The 18505-nt window shown below is 38.4% G+C and overlaps 1 protein-coding gene across 3 annotated transcripts in view; it reads left to right on the forward strand.

Annotated features, from left to right (window-relative positions):
* The window catches only part of rab27b (RAB27B, member RAS oncogene family), a 77346-nt gene that overhangs the window by 46911 nt on the left and 11930 nt on the right, over window positions 1–18505 (forward strand). For all 3 annotated transcript variants that reach the window (XM_069923928.1, XM_069923929.1, XM_069923930.1), the window contains 2 exons: window positions 7749–7834; window positions 18401–18504. In XM_069923928.1, coding sequence (XP_069780029.1) covers window positions 7749–7834; window positions 18401–18504 — 190 coding nt within the window. The remainder of the gene's footprint in view (window positions 1–7748; window positions 7835–18400; window position 18505) is intronic.

Below are 18505 nucleotides of genomic sequence, written 5' to 3' on the forward strand. Positions count from 1 at the left end.
AGAAGACTAGCACTCAGCGGCACAAGGTCAGCTTGTTCCCCGCTGCCATCACGTTCCTGAATGATCAATGAACCAAAGTCACTGCCTCACTTTCACTTTTTGTGCACCATTTTTATTTATTTTTGTGAGAGGGCTAATATGAATGTTTGCAACATAATTCTCCCACAAAACAACAATAAGCAAATCAATAAATTTCATGACTTGTTCATCACAATAAATTCTGATTCTGATTCGGGTTCTATCATGTAAAAGAAGTATCATACAAATGTGCAGGCTGAGAATTAGCCTCAAATACCCCCATGGAATTTTTAGCTTTTAAGCTACTGAGATGATCAGTATGTTATATTTCATCTGAAACCTTTAGCAAAGCATTTTCAGCCCTTTGGTTACAAGTGACACCAATGAAAATAAAACAAATATACATCCTGAAAATCTGAAATAAATGCAGAAAATGATGGAAACATTCAGCAAGATATTGGCATCTGTACAAAAATGGCTAATCGTACAGATGATTACAAACGTAAACAGACATGAACACAAGGAGAGTTGTAATGCATGCTGCCAATTCAATATTCCCTCTATTACATGGTTACACAAAATCTACACACCTCTTAACAACCGAGTGCAATAAATCCAAGGTTATTGTCCCAACTCGGGAAAAAAAAATAAACAGGAATGGAAGGGTTGGTTCAAATTCTTGTGGTACATTATATATCAAAAAAGTAAATTACAACCTTACCCTCAATAAAAGTGGAATTAGACATTCTGCAAATAACAATGCATTGCATTCCCTAAGTGGACTGTAGAGGCAAAAATATTATGTTATTAAACAAATTGCTGAGTGCTGTGATTGCTTCTTTATAGAACATAAAACATTACAGGCTCTTCGGGCCATAATATTGGGCTAACCTATGCAAACCTACACCACAACAATTTAATCCTTCCCTATCTCACATCTCTTTTGAATACTCCCATTGTACCATCAACCCCAGCAATGCATTCCAGGTATCTGTGTAAAACAACTTACCCCTGATGTCTCACCTAAATTATCCTTCCATCACCTCATACAGGTTCCCTCTGCTATTTGCTGTTATCCCAGGGAAAAGGTGTAGGCATTCCCTCTCTCTATACCTCTCATAATCTTATAAATCTCTATTGTCCAAAAAAATTTTTAAACACTTGTTCGGTCCACCATGCTTCATAAGACATGCTCTCCAATGTCTGCTAAATCTTCTTATGCCCTCTTTTAAGCTTCTGCATCATTCCTGCAATGAGATGATCAGAAGAGAACACAATACTCTAAGTGTGGTCTAACCAGACTTTTATCGGGCTACAACATTACCTCACAGTTCTTGAACTCAATCCCCGGACGAATGAAGGCCAGCACACCACACGCTTTCTTAACCACTCTGCCAATTTGTGTGGCAAACTTGAGGTTTCTATGGACTTGGACCCCAAGATCCTTTTGCTCCTCTGCACTCATAAAAACTCTGCCATGACCCACATTTTCTCTTTTCAAATTCAGCCTTCCAAAGTGCATCAATTCACTTATCCTGATTGAACTTCACTTCTCCGCCCAATTCTGCATCCTGTCTATATCCTATTGTAACCTATGACAACCTTCTCACTATCTACAATACTTCCAACCCTTGTGTCATATGCAAATTTACTGACTCACCCCTCCACTTCTTTGTCCAAAGTCATTTATAAAACTTATAAAGAGCAAGGGTCCAAGAACAGATCTCTGCAGAACACCGAGTCACTGACTTTGAGGCAGAATATATTTAATCTCCTACCACTCTTTGCCATCTGTAGGCAAGCTAATTCCAAATCAATGCAGTCAAGGTTCAATGGATCCCCTGCCTCATGACTTCCTGAATGAGCCTCCTATGGGGGACCCTGTAAAGCATCTTAATAATGTCCATTATCACCACACCCACCTCCTCGAAAAATCAATTGGGCTCATGAAGCATATCCTGCACCTCACAGAGTCACGTTGTATATCCCTGAGAAGACCATGCTCCTCTAAGTGCTTATGAATACTCTCCCTGAGAATCCACTCCAATAGTTTTCAAACCACTGACATAAGACTCACTGCTCTATAATTACAAGGATTTCCCTATTACCTTTCTTGATCAAGGGGACTACACACTATTTGCTATTCTCCATCCTCCAGTACCTCTCCTGTGGCCAGGGAGGACACAAAGATTATTGTCAACCTCCCAGCAATCTATTTTCTAACTTCCTGTAGTAACCTGGTGTATATAGCATTTATCCCAGGGACATATCTATCGAAATGATTGTTAAGAACATTCTGCACTTCCTCTCTCATAGCTTTCTGGTGGATAAGCAAGGCCGAGACAAATTATATTTCTACTCTGTCTTTCCCACCAGCTGCTGAGGCCCCTTTGCTCATCCATTTATGGAATGTGGATTGTATAACACACATTACAATTTGCCTACTAGCCACGATGAACTTCTTTCCATTAATATGAAATGAGTTATGCATGTTTGGAGCCCTTATTTGGATTATATCGGTTTAAAATTTTGAATACTTCTGCCTTGGTGTGGCGAAATGTCTCAATCCATGATATTTATCTATGTCATGATAGGTTACATCTCCTTTCTTCTTTTTTTCTTTTTAAGGGGTAGTTAGGGGGGAGTTTGGAGGTGGTTTTAGGTAAGGGGTATATAAAGGGAGATTAGAGGGGTTTTTGTTATATGCCACGTATACCTATTAATATTTTACAATTTGTATTGTTTATTAATTTTATGTATCATTGTTTAAATTTTAAATAAAATATTTTAAAAATGTGTAATGCAAATCTTGTTCTCCGTGAAAGCCTTCAAAGACAAATTGCCTGGATATTTTAGCGCAGTTATTTTTAAATATTTATGCAAACATTTGTTTTCCTATTTCATTTAAGAAAAAAGAATCTCCCAAAAGAGAGTGTGACATGGTTTAGAGGTTTATGTCCAAACCTGGATGAACTATTAATTATCTTCTGCTATTCCCCTTGATGAATTTTCTCATAATATGTTTCTAAGCATTGCACACTGCAGGAAATTCTCTTCATGTCAAGAGTATAAGAAAAAGTAAAACTTTTCCCCAGGTTTAACCCTGCATTGAACTTTAATTTTTTTTATTGCTATTAACGTAGAACTTAAAACAAAAACAGCTCTTATTCTCTAAAAAAGTTTCAAAACTACATACACAGATATCCATTGTAAACTGTCTCTCTTTACTCTATTAAAAATCCTCTACGATGCACATTCCCATTCCCTCTGGGATTTTAGTTGGTGGTCTTCCTCACGACAATGCCCCCGGCCAGCAGGTACTACCGCAGTTTGTCGCTCATGAATGTGGTCCCTGGTCACTGTGGATGAAGCAGTGTGGAGATATTGCGGAGAACTTTGACGACTGTAGTCGTGGTCATGTTCGGGCAGGGGATGGCGAAAGGGAAATGAGAATACTCATCGAGGACAGTGAGGAAGTATACACTCCAATTTGAGGAAGGTGCTTGAATGGGCGAGTAGCTTTGATCAGGTGTGCCTTGTCCAGATGGTAGAAGTGTGGTTTGCACTTGGTGCAGATCTGACAGTTTTTGGTCATTGTTCTGACTTCCTCAATGGAGTTATGGTAGGTTCCGTGCTTTATTGAAATGGAAGATTCTAGTCATTCCAGGGTGGCAGAGGCTGTTGTGGAGGGTCTGCAGTCTGTACATTAGGATACTGGCACAAGTCCCATGGAGAGGGCATCCGGGGACTCATTAAGTTTGCCAGGCCTGTACAGGTTATCGTAGTTATAGATGGACAGTTCAATTCTCATCCTGAGGATTTTATCATTCCTGACTTTTGGCTGTCTACTTGTTATTGAACATGAAGGCGACCACCCACTAGTCTGTGAGGAGGGTGAAGCGTATGCCAGCAAAGGAGTGCCTCCATGATGGCCTGGGCTTCCTTTTCAACTGAATAGTGGTGGATTTCAGGGTGTTGGAGCATGCGTGAGAGGAAGGTGACGCGTCTGCCCGCTTGGTTCAATGTGGCTGCCATGGCAAAGCCGGACACATCACTCTCTACTTTTAAAGGTGAGGACTCATCTATTGTATGCATTGCCACCTTGGCAATTTTGTCCTTGATATGGCTGAAGGCTACACAGGGGCTTCTGCCAAAAGGGGGAAAGAGTTGGCTTTGACCAATGAACGAGCCTTGTCCACCTAGTTGGGGACTTGTTGAGCATTTTGACCATGCAACCAAGAATGGCTAGTCAGGTTGTCCAGAACAGATTGTCCAGAACAGGTTGTTTCTGCAGGTTGTGGCTGCAGATGGTCACATTGTTAAAATATGGAAAAGTAGTCTGCAGTTTATACTGGCCCACTATGCGATCCATCTCCCGCTGGAAAATGGAGATCCCATTGGTGACACCAAAGAGGACCCTGAGGAAGTGGTAGAGATGGCCATCTGCCTCGAATGCGGTATACTGGTGGTCCTCCAGGTGGATTGGGAGCTGGTGATAGGCCGACTTGGGGTCGATCGTGGAGAATACACAATATTGTGTAATCTGGTTAACCACATCGGATATGCAAGTGAATGGATATGCATTGAGCTGCATGTACTGGTTGATGGTCTGGCTATAGTGTATGACCATCCTATTCTTCACCTCATTCACCTGGGCTCTCCAGGGACTATTGCTGATCGATGATGCCCAACAAACCCTGCATTTTTGATTTGATTAATACTCTGTCTTAGGTGTAGTATTGCCTACTCCTGGTGGCCACCGGCTAGCAGTTGGGGGTGAGGTTCATGAACGGCTGTGGTGGGGGGGTGGTTACCTTGAGGGTCGAGAACCCACATGCCATGCACAGAGGGCCGTCTATGAACTGTATGTTGCAAATGGTGATGGGAGGATGGGGCTCATTGAATTTGAATGTAATGCTCTTAAGTTTGCACTGGAAGTCCAGCCCCAGTAGCAAGGGGCCTCAGAGCTGTGGCATAACAAGGAGGCTGAAGTGTTTGTAAACTGTGCTTCCAAAGTTCAAAATCACCATACAGGACCCATGGACGTCTACCTATAGGATTTGGACGTGAGTGATATGGCTGACTGGCCGAACTTCAAGGGATAGACACTTAGCAGTATTGGGGTGAATAAAGCTTTCTATACTCATGCTAACAAACAAACACTTTGTTACGTGCCCGTTTACTTGGACGTCTATCATGGACCTGGTGAGTTTGTGTGGTCCCTCTTGGTTCAGGGTAATAGAGGCCAATATGGACTCACTATCCGAGTCCAATGAGGGACCAAGTTCCCATGATGGCCACCTTTCCTGTTCCCCCATGGTGCTGAAGGCCCGAGGAGATGGCACCGGATGTGCAGTTCAAAATGGTGGCCTCATGACTCACACGTGGATTTGCTGATCCACAGAGGGAATGGCACCAATCATGCTGCCTGGGGTGGTGGCTGTCTGCATGCAGCACGGCGAGGTTTTGCGGGCAACTTAGACTGGCACAATATCACGTAATGTTCCCTTTTTCCGCATCTAGCACATACCGCCTCCTTGGCAGGGCATCATTTCCTAGGGTGCTTGCCCCGCCCACAGAAGCAACAATTTAGATGATCACCCATCTCAGCGCCCAAGGTCAGGTTGCTAGAGGAGTTCGATCATGCCTGTGACCATTCGCTTACGGTGTGAGACGGTTCCCTGTCCCAAGATAGAGGCACCCGTGACGGACAAGAGGCAGCCAAGTAGTCATCCGAGCTTTGGAGGGTCACCTCCAGGATCTCTGTTAATTCAACTTCCCCTTGCAGGTTGAGTGCTTTCAGCTCCAGGAGTTGCTGTCTTATGTATCCAGACTAGATGCCAGCCATATAGGTGTCCCAGATAAGGTCCTCTGTGTTCTGGGTGTCTGTTACACTTTGCAGTTGAATGCCCTGCAGAAAGACCAGAGTTCTCGACATTTGACTCACTGGGTCATTGCTTCCTGGTGGCCAGGAGGTGCTGTGCATAGATCTCGTTTGTCCTTCTGCAATACTGGACCTCCAGTGTGCCCATGGCCTCTGCATATGTCATTGATCATTAGGAAGACCAGAGGTCCGACTCGTGAGAAGAGGAGCTTCATTCTGTCCTTGTCCATGTTAACGACATTCACGTCTGCCATCAGGAATTCCTCAAAGCAAGGTAGCCAGAGTTCAAACATGTTTGGTGTGTGAGGATATCGAGGCTCTATGTTGAGTCTCTCTGGTTTCAGGTATTGATCTATTTTCCATGTAACAATTACAGAACAGAAACAAGCCAGCTGAGCCCTTATAATCCATGCCGAACACCTTCTCCCACCTAGTTCCATTGTCCCACACCTCTCTTGTTCATATACCTATCCAACATTTCCCTAAATATTAAAATCGAACCTGCATCTACCACTTGACTGGAAGCTCATTCCACCAAATTCCCCCTAAACTTTTCCCCCTTCAATCTTAATGCAAATATGAAAAAATATAGTCAATAACCATCTATAACCACAAAACACTGAGGTTGTGAAACTGATAGGATTTTATTGACTATAGACTGAAGCAGGAACCAACCTCATTGACTGATCATGGCAGGAAGAGTGGGGAGCATGCAGAGGGGTAATTGGTAGGATCAGTCTCACGAAGCAGTCCAGCCAGCAGTAGCTAATTACAGTGGTTTACCACTCCCTATCTATTGGAGATAGACTAATTGTAATGTTTTTTAAACAAGTGAAGCATCCTTTGGGCAAAAGATCTGGTAAAATGAGATCAGTACTGACAGCATGAGGTGTCTCAGAATCCTGAAACCAGGTCTACTGAAAGTTAGGAAGCTCTGAACTAACCAACAGCCACCAGTCTTGACCTTCCATACCTCATGTGCCTCTTGATCTATGATCAAACCTATCCCATTCAGTTGTTTGTTGTAATTCTTATGAAGTTGTTCACTGTTGCTCAATTAACTGTCTAGGAGAAAGGAAAAATGGTAGGTCTCAAATGACCACAGTGAAAGCTAAGTACAATCCTTATCAAATATCACAGTTAAGAGCACTATTTAATATGAAAGGATTGAGACATTAAAGAGATTCTTATACTGCTTGTCTTAAAATGCTTCCTTCTCTTCTACCTCTTTCCATATAACCAAAGTCCAAAGTTGCTGTGACATTTCTACAGATAAATCTGTTCAAAATGCCTGTTTGAGGAGGAAGGATTATTCAGGTCTCTTAAAGAAGATTTGCATGATTCGGACACTGGGGAGAGGTGGATTGGTGGGGAAGAAGAGGGGACGGGGGAGGGGGGGGTGGGTGGGAGGGGGGTTGGTGGACACTGCAAAAGATGTGCCAGAATCAAATTACAACAATCAGACCAATCTGCTGGAGTAACTCAGCAGATCTAGCATGTTGTTAGCACTCGGCTGGACCTTCACTTTTGCATAGAGAAAAGCAGACAAACTAATGGGTTGGGTGGGTATGGGGTGGGTGATCAGTCAGTTCCAGGGAAGAGCCAGGGTAAATGAGGGGTATATGCAAGAGCCTGCAACGGGCCTGGAGGGTGCATACCTATTTACTGTACAATCTTTCAGGTGAAATGGAGAGGACCCCAAAGAAAACTGTGTTCCCCTGCATTTTAGGCAATATCTGTAGGCTGCTGTAGATAATTATTTATTTCAATGGATTACGCCCTCTGCAGTAAGCCATCTTTGCCATCCCAAGTCGAAGCCACTAAAAAAACTTTATTTGTATTTAAGGTGCACCATGCTGGAAGTTCAAATGGTAAAACAGGTACCCCTGTTAAAATCCATCTCCAGTTATGGGATACAGCTGGACAGGAAAGGTAATAATTCAAATACTGTTTTTACAATTACTTTTGTATGCAATACAATTACCAATTTAATGTTCTCATGCCATAATTTTTCCTGATGCTATCAGGCCATTGACATATGATAGCTGGTTATGTAATCTAGAGGCCTGGGTTGTTGAGTGAAAACCAATGATTTATCTGTTTCAGATGGGAACTCTTCATCAAGACTGTCTTGTTGAAGGAATCCAAACCCAAACATCGACAATTTGAAGACTTGAAATTTAGAAGAATGAGATGAGATCTCATTGCTACATATAAAATTCTGACAGGATAAGACAATGCTCCCAATATTAGGGAAGTCCGAAACATGGGGAATCACAGCCATTTAAGACTGAGTATAGGAGAAACTTCTTCATTCAGGGTGTTGTGAACTAGTGAAACTCCCTACCACATGAAGTTATTAATGCTACTTTTTAGAAATATTCAAAAGGAGTTGGATGTAGCCCTTATGGCTAATGGAATCAAGGAATATGGAGCAGAAATATGTTTCTATGAATCTAAAATAGGGAAAGTGCACCATGGTCATATCAAATGGTGGTGCAGACTCAAAGGGCTGAATTGGCCTACTCCTGCACTGTTTTTCTATGATTCTCTAAATTCTTTTTCTCCCACTCTTGCTGAATGACCTTCTGAGTTCCTCCAGCAGGTAGTTTTTTTTTTGCTCCAGATTCCAGCATCTGCTTTCTCTTTGTGTCCCCTGGATTGTGAATCCAGTGACATGAGACTTGTATCCGATGGAGTTTAGAAGGATGAGGGGGGACATGATTGAGGTATACAAAATTATCAGGGGGATAGACAGGGTGAAGTCGGATTACTTGTTCCCAATGATGGGGGAGACGAGGACTAGAGGGCATACTTTAAGAATACAGGGTAGGCCCTTTAGGACGGAGATGAGAAAACATTTTTTTACCCAGAGAAGTGTGAATCTGTGGAATGCTCTGCCACAGAGGGTGGTAGAGGCAGATTCGCTGATTATGTTCAAAAGAGAGTTAGATAAGACTCTAGTGGGCAAAGGAGTTAAGGGTTATGGGGATAAGGCTGGAAAGGGGTACTGATGGTAGTGATCAGTCATGATCTGTAAAATGGTGGTGCTGGCTCGATGGGCCGAAGGTCCTACTCCAGCTCCTATTGTCTATTGTCATGAGATGAAATCACACCAGGACAGCTGGGGGAAGTTAAATCTAAGGAATTAAATGCAATTAGAAGTGTAACCTGCCTTTGGTGAGCATGAAGCCAATGGATGGCCCAATTTATAAATGCTTCTAGAGAAAGAAATCTGCTGATCTTAATTGGCCAGGTCCATAAATCTCATTTATATTTGACTGCTTGCCTTGAGTCATGCAACTCAGGGGGCAATCATGGATATGCAAAAATTGCTAACCTTGCGAATTATTCCTATTTTCCAACATTTATTTCCTGCGAATGAATAAAATGTTGGAAAATAATGATATTAAGAGCACATTTTTTTCAAACAAAATGGAGAATTTTTGATGGAATTTTGCTTTTGGTTTCCACTCACATTGTCTGAACTCAGTGAATTTATCTCCTTTACTTTTAAAATTATTTTTACTGAGTTTTATCATACATTATAAGTCCATATAAATTAAATATAATATATTTGAATTTGTATCATACAGAAATAATAATACATGGGCTCATATTCCAATCTAAGCATATAGTGAATAGTAAAAAAGAAAAGAAAAAAGACAAAAAGAGAAAAAAAGGTTGATTACAATTATTTAAACCCTTCCACCAACCAAGGTTGAAATTGATATTCAAACAGACGTGAAATCAAGCAGCAGCTCCGGAGATCCAACAAAACATGCTCATTTACTGCATTTTTGTATTATTCCAAGTAAGCTATAAATGGACCCCAGACTTAATGAAAGCGATCTTAATCTTCCTAACATTATGTCTGATTTTTTTTTTCCAAAAGTAGAAAGGACATAATATCCAGTAACCATTGTCTGTGGGTGGGTAGAAAATCCTCTTTCAATTTAAGCAATATTCCCCTTCTAGCCAGTAATGTAAAAAATGCTAAGACCTGTTTTTGGTTAAATGTCAAATATATGTTTCCATCACTGGAGAAGCCAGATAGACATGATTCTAGATCGATCCCAAAAATGGCTGAAAATTTTCTGAAAATAGCTGCCCAATATTCTTCTAGATTGGGACAAAACCAAAACATGTGTATGAAAGAGGCTTCAAATCTTTTACATTTGTCACACAGTGAGTTGCTATCTGGGTAATTTGACTGAGCATAACTTTAGAAAAAGGTACTTTATGCATTACTTTAAATTGAATCAAACTGTGCCCTAGCACAAGAGGTGAGTCATGGATAAGAGCCAAAATTGAAACCCAATCTTCATCTGAAATAGACATATTGAGATCATTCTCCGATTCAGTTTTGATCTCAATTAAAGAGACTGTTTTTGAATTCAATATTTTATAACGTGGATATTATTCCTTCATGTACAAACTGTACTTCAAAAAGTTTGTCTATGAAATTTGGAACTGGAAGATATGGAAATACTGAAAGTTTGCAATGAATAAAATGTCTAATTTGATATCTAAAAAAATATCTGTTTGACATGTCATCATTGCAAAATTTTGTTGGATAAAAAGATCGTTAAAAGTTTTTTAATTCCTAAACTATCCCATTCTTCATAGTTTGTATCTAAAATGGCAAGTTGAAATAAGTAATTGAATAGAATAGGACTAGTAAATATAAATTCCATAGTTCCAAAAGAATTTATAAATTGACTCTAAATCTTCAATATATGTCTCATTATTAAATTCTTTGTAAGTTCTGGAATAGAGAGAGGTAAAGGTGAGCCCAATACTGCCCATAAGGAAGTATTCTTAAGGGATTTCGATTCTGTTTCTATTCATTTGGGGTAGTCATCTCTATTACCAAACTGTAAAAACAATAACATATTCTTTATGTTCATTGCCCAATAATAAAATCTAAAAATAGGTAAAAACAGTCCTCCATCATTTCTTGTATTCTGACGATAACTTTTATTTATTCTTGGTTTCTTTTCTTGCCATATATATGACATAATAGATGATTCAAATGTGTCAAAGAAAGACATAAAAATAAAAAATTGGTAATGATTGAAAGAAGTATAAAAATTTTAGTAAAATATTCATTTTAATTGAATTAATATGGCCTATCATAGTTAGGGAAAGTAATGACCATCCAGAAAATATTGTTTTAGTTTGATTGAACTACAAAGTTTTCTTTAAAAAGATTTAAAACAAAAATCTTAGTTATCATAATACCTAGATATTAAAATTAATCTTTCTCTCTTTTAAAAGGATAATTAGAATATAGAGTATTAGTGGTAATAGTTTACTTTTATGCAGATTAAATTTACATCCTGTGGATTTACTAAGGCATATAAGTAATGTCAATATCTTTGGTAAGGATACCTCTGGAGTGGACACAAAAAGTTAAAGATCATCTACATATAGAGATAATCTATGCTTAATAGGTGCTTTAAACAAGCTTCTAAACCTTCATTTGCTCCTATAACAACAGCTAGCAGCTCAACTATTAAATCAAGAACCAGAGGGCTTGGGGGGGAGGGCAACCCTGTCTCATGCCTTGTTGTAATTTTTTTTAAAAAGCTTTGATTGTTGCAAATTAGTAAAGATTTATGCTATTGGAGATGCATATAAAAGTTTTATCCATTGAATAAAATCTGGTGCAAAATTAAATTTACTATAGTGGCAATTAGGTATTCACATTCTACTCTATCAAATGCTTCTTCAGCATCTAAGGAAGGAATATATTCATTAGGATGAGTAGGAGAATATATAATATTCATTAATCTATGAATATTATGTTGAACATTTTATTTAAGAATTTTAAAAACACAACTATGTATACATATTCAATAAAGCTACAAGAGAGAAAAAAACTACACAGGTGTGTGTGTGTGTGTGTGTGTGTGTGTATCTATATATATTTCTATCTATATCTATCTATCTATATAAACCTCCCTGCCTTCCACCTCCCCCCACCCACTCATCCTCCTCCTCAGAGTATATCAAAGAAAATAAAGGAAAAAAGAAAGAGTTGGGAGACTGTCAAAAAAAATCTAAAGTATGAATACTACTAATAATGGAACTGGGGGCTACCAACAGGATGGGCTTTCAAATTATCAAACCAATGTGTTGTAAGTATGGGCTCCATATTTTTAAAAAAAGATACATATTACATAAATTATAAGTTACTTTCTCAAGTGGAATACTAGTGCACAACTCAGCATGCCATCTCTCCATCCCTAAATCTGTATCTGATTTCTAAGTAATGGCTATACACTTCCAAGAAACAGCTAAAGCTAGTTGTAAAATTTCAATAGAATTGAGTAAAATAGGAGCAAACAACATGTAGGATTTTATTTACAAAAGGAATTCAAAATTGTTAATAGGAAGTAGAGATATGCCTATTTTGAAACATTTGATTAATTATGGAATAAAATAGATTAAGAAATAGGAGGAAAAGGTCTGATTTCTTGAAAAATGCATTTATACCAAAATATACCTTCCTTGTTCTATGGATAATCATTTTTTGAAGATTTGGAGTTGAATGGGGATTAGGAAAAATAGAAGACTGTTTTGAAGCTGGTAAATTTATTACTTTTCAATGAATGAAGGAAAAATGAATGTTCCAAATAATACCTTTTTCTGTTATTATCAGATTAGGGCTTTCTTGGTAGATAGGCTAGGTCCTAATTTGATACTACCAAGACAGAATGAATTAGAATTATTGATATGTAAGGGTGACTTGAATATGTTCATTTTGGAGATGTACAAAAAGAAGCTCCTAAGTTCAGATGGGAGGTTGATTTAAATAAACAAATAGATGAAAATGACAGAATGCAATTATGTAAAGAAAATATGACAAAAATTATTAATGTTAGGTATAGACTTGCTCAATATAATTTTTTGCATCAATTATACTTAACTCCACAAAAAAAATTAACAATTACATCCAATATTATCAGATTTATGTTTTAGATGTGGTCATGAAGTTGGTTTGCTTTTGCATTCTACTTGGAAGTGTCCTTGAGTAAAACCTTATTGGTTAGAGGTAGGAATTTTTTTGGACAAAATTTTAGGGGTTAAACTCCCGCAGGACCTGATGTTATTTTTGTTGGATAATATTAAATTGGTCAGACATAAATTAGGACTAACTATGTCTCAAAGTGAATATCTATGAATATTATGTATTTTTTATAAAACCCATTTGGTCTAAATTTATTATTCCTGATAAAATAATCTTGAATCTATATGCTAAAATTTTTTATAAATAGAGTCTTTCCCCTAAGGTCAGGGGAGGTTGGAACAAGAGGGCATGATTTAAGGGTAAGGGGGCAAAACTTTAGGAGAAATATTAGAGGATGCTTTTTCATTCAGTAAGTGGTGGCAGAATGGAATGATCTTCCAAAAGAGATAGTTGCGGCAGGGTCCCTTCTGTCATTTAAGAGAAGGTTGATGTGTATATGGAGGTGAGGGAGTTGGAGGGTTATGGACAGAGAGTGGGAGGGTTGAGCTAGTGGAGTTATTCGAGTGAACCGGTGTGGACTCGAAGGGCCGACATGGCCTGTTTCTGTGCCATGAACAGTTATATGGTTATATGGTTAACATTGAGTAAAGAAATCGGTCTGTAGGACACACAATTATTAGGATCTTTCCTCTTTTAAAAATCACAGAAATGGCATCCTCGCTAAAAGAAGGAGGTAATTTCTCTTCTCAAAATGAATAATTCAGTACTAGGTTTAGTTGCAGAATATGTTGTTTAGAGAGTAATTTGTAAAACTTCACTGGAAATCCTTCTGGACCCAGAGATTTGCCTGATACTGCTTTTTGCAGTTCTTCTTGTGAAATTGGAGCTTCCAAACTTTGGTGGTTTTCCTGGAATATCATCAGTATATCCAAATTATGTAAAAAAAAATAATTAATCAGATAATATTCATTGTTAAATTCAGAAGAATAAAATTTAAAATAGAAATCTCTAAAAACATTATTTATTTTAGAATGGTTAGCGGCTATTGAACCATTAGGGAGAGAAATCCTATTAATTTGATTTTTTTTAAATTGAAATAGCTTTCAATTGATTGGCTAGTAATTTTCCAGATTTTTCTCCATGAATATAAAATTGACTCATTCTCAATATCTGTTGTTCAATTGGACTAGTGGAAAGCAGATCAAATTTAGTTTTGCATTCAGTTCACCTTAAATAACTCTGGGTCTCTACTTTGGGCAAATTTTAGGTCAATCTGTTTAATCTAATTGATAAAATCTATTCTTTCTTTCTGGTCTTCTTGTTTATTCTAGCTGTATATGAAATAATTTTACCATGTAAGTAGGCTTTCACTGCATCCCAGATTATTGAGTTGGAAATCTCTGGGATTGAATTACTATCAAGAAAAAATTGAATCTGATTTTCGAAAAAGTCTAAACCTCTTTGCTCTTAAGTAATATGGTATTAAATCACCACTGTTTTTTAGCACTTGGAATACTTGGAAGCTCCAAATTTGAAATTACTGGAGCATGGTCTGATATAACTTTGCCTTGATATTCGCATGATTTAATCATGTTAATCAATTGATGATCAATTTAAAATATTCTATCCTGGTGTAAGCACGGTGCACACAAGAAAAATCTCTACTAGAGGGATTTTAAAATCTCCATATATCAGATACTCCCTTATTGGATAAGAAAGACTGTATTGCCAAAGCTGATTTGGAGAGATTAACCTTTCTATTTGAAGTATGGTCATAGGAACATAGGAACATAGGAAGTAGGAACAGGAGTAGGCCAAAAATGGCCCATCGAGCCTGCTCCACCATTCATTAAGATCATGGCTGATCTAATTTATGACCCTACTCCACCTACATGCCTTCTCCCCATATCCCCTAATTCCTCTATCATGTAAAAATGTATCTAACCGAATTTTAAATATGTTTAATGAAGCAGCCTCAACCACTTCCCTGGTTAGAGAATTCCAAACATTCACTACTCAAATGTTCAGACAACATTTAAAATCCTCACCTAAAATTAGTGAATATTTAGATAAATCCTGTAAAAAGGCAACAAATCTTTGAAAAAAAATCCTGGTTCATTCATTCGGAGCGTAAATATTAACTAAAACAATCAATTTATGTATTGCCCTAGTGAGGATGATATAGGACCCCATTTTATCTATGATGTTATTATGGAGTAGAAATGGGACATTTTGTTGAATTTAAAAGGAGACACCCTGATTTTAGCTTTGGAAGATGAATGGTAACATTGCCCTGCCCATTTAAACATTTGTCTATCTACATCTGCCTTTTTAATGTGTGTTTCTTGAAAGAATGTAATGTTTGCCTTTAAATGATTAATATAAGCAAGTAACCTTTTTTTAATGGGCCCATTAAGCCCATTCAAATTCCATAATATAATTTTAATAGGTGCCATTATTTACATATAGAACAAAATGAATGGACATGTTTCACCTTTAGTCCAGAGGCCGCATCTGTGAATCATTGCTGCAAAACAAAAGAAGAAAAAATAAATTGTTAATAACAACCTTGAAAAACCAAACAAATCCTTCCCTTTCAGCCCTCCCCTACTTGAAGGTCACTGAAGGAAAATGCAACCAGTTCAAAAGAAAACTGATTAACCCCCATTACTTTGTTACTGCACCTAATTAAACTCGTAGTGTATTTTATTTCTTCCCTATAATAAAACCAAACAGTGAGTTTATCTCTTAAGTGGCAAAAATAGCATTCACATGAAAGTAAAAGTTAACATGAATTGTTAAGATCAATATTATCATCTGCCCTCTAATAGTATAGGATAGAGTTTGGGATGTGATAAAAGGAGGGTTTGGGCTACAATTAGGTGGCTGCATATCAGAGACCTAAGAGAGAATCGCAGAGAAGGTTTTAAATGAAAGGGTTTTTGTCTGAAATATATTTCCAACCTTAGACTCTGTTGGCTCCGTGCAAAATCTCGGCAGTCTATTATCCTGTGCAGCAGGCCAGTGCCCTGCAGTATAATTTACTGGTAGAGAAGGCTTGAGAGACAGAAGCAGAGAATTATTGAAGTTAAAGGCACAGCAATTAGGGTGGCTACTCCAAAGGAGGACATAGTCATAGGTTACTATATATTACCATATATATATGGTAAAATAATCTTTTAAAAATTAAACGGTATTGGAAAAACAACAAATGCAAACGCATTGTGTGCATATATATAGTAATATACGGTAATCTATGATCATGTCTTCCTTTGGAATGGCCACCCTAGCACAGAATGAGGTCCTTTGGCCTTTTTGTGCCCATCTTTAACTGTATCCTTGGCACTGGAGCAACTGGGGATGGATGAATGGGTGATGCAGTGGTGCACCTAGCAGAGTCATTCCCTCACAGTGCCGGAGGCCTGGGTTCAGTCCTCACCTCGGGTGCTGTCTATGACAAGTTTCCCCAAAACTGATCTAACATTTGCGATGCAACTCTGGGCACTCAGTCTGGGCTGCTTCTACTTGTGTGGGTGGACACTTCGCTGTCCACCGATGTAAAAATGAAGTTTACAGATGGGATGTCCAAACAAACACTGCGGGCTGTTTGGCTGCCACAGAAAATGTCCAACACCTCATTGACTAACAACTTCAATATCAATGACTGAGTTCCAGAATATCAATTAAGAAAAACAAAGCTGTGAATATTGGAAATCTGGAATAAAACAGACAATGGTGGAAGTGCTCAACAGATCAGACAATATATGAAGGGAGGGAGCGAGGTTGAGGTGTTAAAGTTACACAGAAGAGGTTGACGATGATAGGGTTGAAACCAATGCAGAGTAAATGGCAGAAGCAATTGTGGTGCTTGCCAAGAGGCAATAATAATGGTTTCTTAATCACAAATAACATGTCTGGAGGAGACATAAATAGAAGGAGATAAATGAGAAAGTAGGAGATGCTCGAACTGAGAGACATAAAACAATACAGAACCTTGAAACTGAAATAAAAGAGACTCAAGAAAAACTTAGCAAGTCAATAATTTCTCTGAAAAGAGAAAATGTTACAGGCTGATGACCTTTTGTGATATTTGGTCAGTTCTGACACAAACTGAAAGGCTTGGTTGCATGACAATGCTGAATCCAGTGTTAAGTCTTGTGCCAATTGGAAGATGAGATGCTGTTCCATGACTTTAGGATGGGAGTCGTTGCAACAATGTCTGGGTCTAAATTCAGAGAGGCCAAGCAAGGCTGGGTTGGAAAATTAAAGTGACAGACAACTGGGAGCTCAGTGTCTCTCTTGAGGGCAGCATGGAACCATTCTGCAAAGGTGTCACCCAATCTATAATTTGCCTCTCTTCAGAAATCCAAATCCACCTGGACTTCTCTGTTTGGCTTCTTACCCTCTCAGGATCTATTCATTGATAACTACTAAGGTGACATTGAAACTCTTTGTTCTCTCTTCTTTCATTCCTCTCTGCTTTGCTCCCCAATCTTTTTCCATTTCGAACATTAAATCTTTTCCTCGTTCTGCCGATGGCACCTGGCATTGAGAAGTAAGCACATCAGAGTCTCTACTTCCTCAGGAGTTTGCAGAGGTTTGGTATGAGATCGGATGAATATCATTTGGTCTTGCAGTTTTATTATATTTTATATAGGTGACATTGTTATTCATTCCTTGTATTTTGTTTGTTTTTATTTCTGAATTACAACATTTGGAAAATGTTGCTTTTCTGTAAATGGATTTCAGCAGGTTGTAAGCGAGATAATGAGCAAGCAGCTTGATTCCTCCTAAATTTAAAAACATTATAAATTTAGACATACAACATGGTAACAGGCCATTTCGACCCACAAGTCTGTGCCGGCCAACTTACACTCCGTTAACCTACACCTCCAGTACATTTTGAATGGTGAGAGGAAACTGGAGACCCCGGGGAAAACCCACTCTGACTCAGGGTTAACATACAAATTTCTTACAGACAGTGTGGGATTCAAACCCCGGTCAGGTCCCGACCACTGGTGCTGTAAAGGTGTTGAGCCAACTGTGCCGCCCTTCATTCTTTCACTCATTGTTCAGACAATGAGCTGCATTCACTAATGCAAAGCCTATCATGCAAAGTTTTGTTCTGAGTACCATCAGTTCTAAATAATTAAATTACTTAGACTGAAACCTAAACGTATATTTAATAGGCCATTCCTTCCTTGCTTAGTCATATAAAGTGGCATTACAAAGGCTTTTCTATAATTTTCACAATTTCTTATTTTATGAGTGGTATTCTGGTTTCTATCCCACTCTATAATTCTCCTTGAGACCCACATTTGAATTCCATGAAGCCGAATTATCACTGCAAAGTGGAAGTAATGCTCAAAACATTATATTCTATAAATTTAAGTGACTCATTTGCAAAGATAGAAATTCTTCAATGAGACATTTCATCTTGGCAAACCATGATGATTGATTGCCTGACTGAAGTATGGATTTTGGAAATGGTTCAATGCAATGCATTTGTTTTCTTTTGGCAGGTTTCGAAGTCTCACCACTGCTTTCTTCAGGGATGCCATGGGATTTTTACTGGTCTTTGACTTAACCAATCAGCAGAGTTTCCTGAATGTGAGAAACTGGATAAG

Source organism: Narcine bancroftii, chromosome 3 (genome assembly GCF_036971445.1).
Source record: "Narcine bancroftii isolate sNarBan1 chromosome 3, sNarBan1.hap1, whole genome shotgun sequence".
Classification (NCBI taxonomy): domain Eukaryota; kingdom Metazoa; phylum Chordata; class Chondrichthyes; order Torpediniformes; family Narcinidae; genus Narcine; species Narcine bancroftii.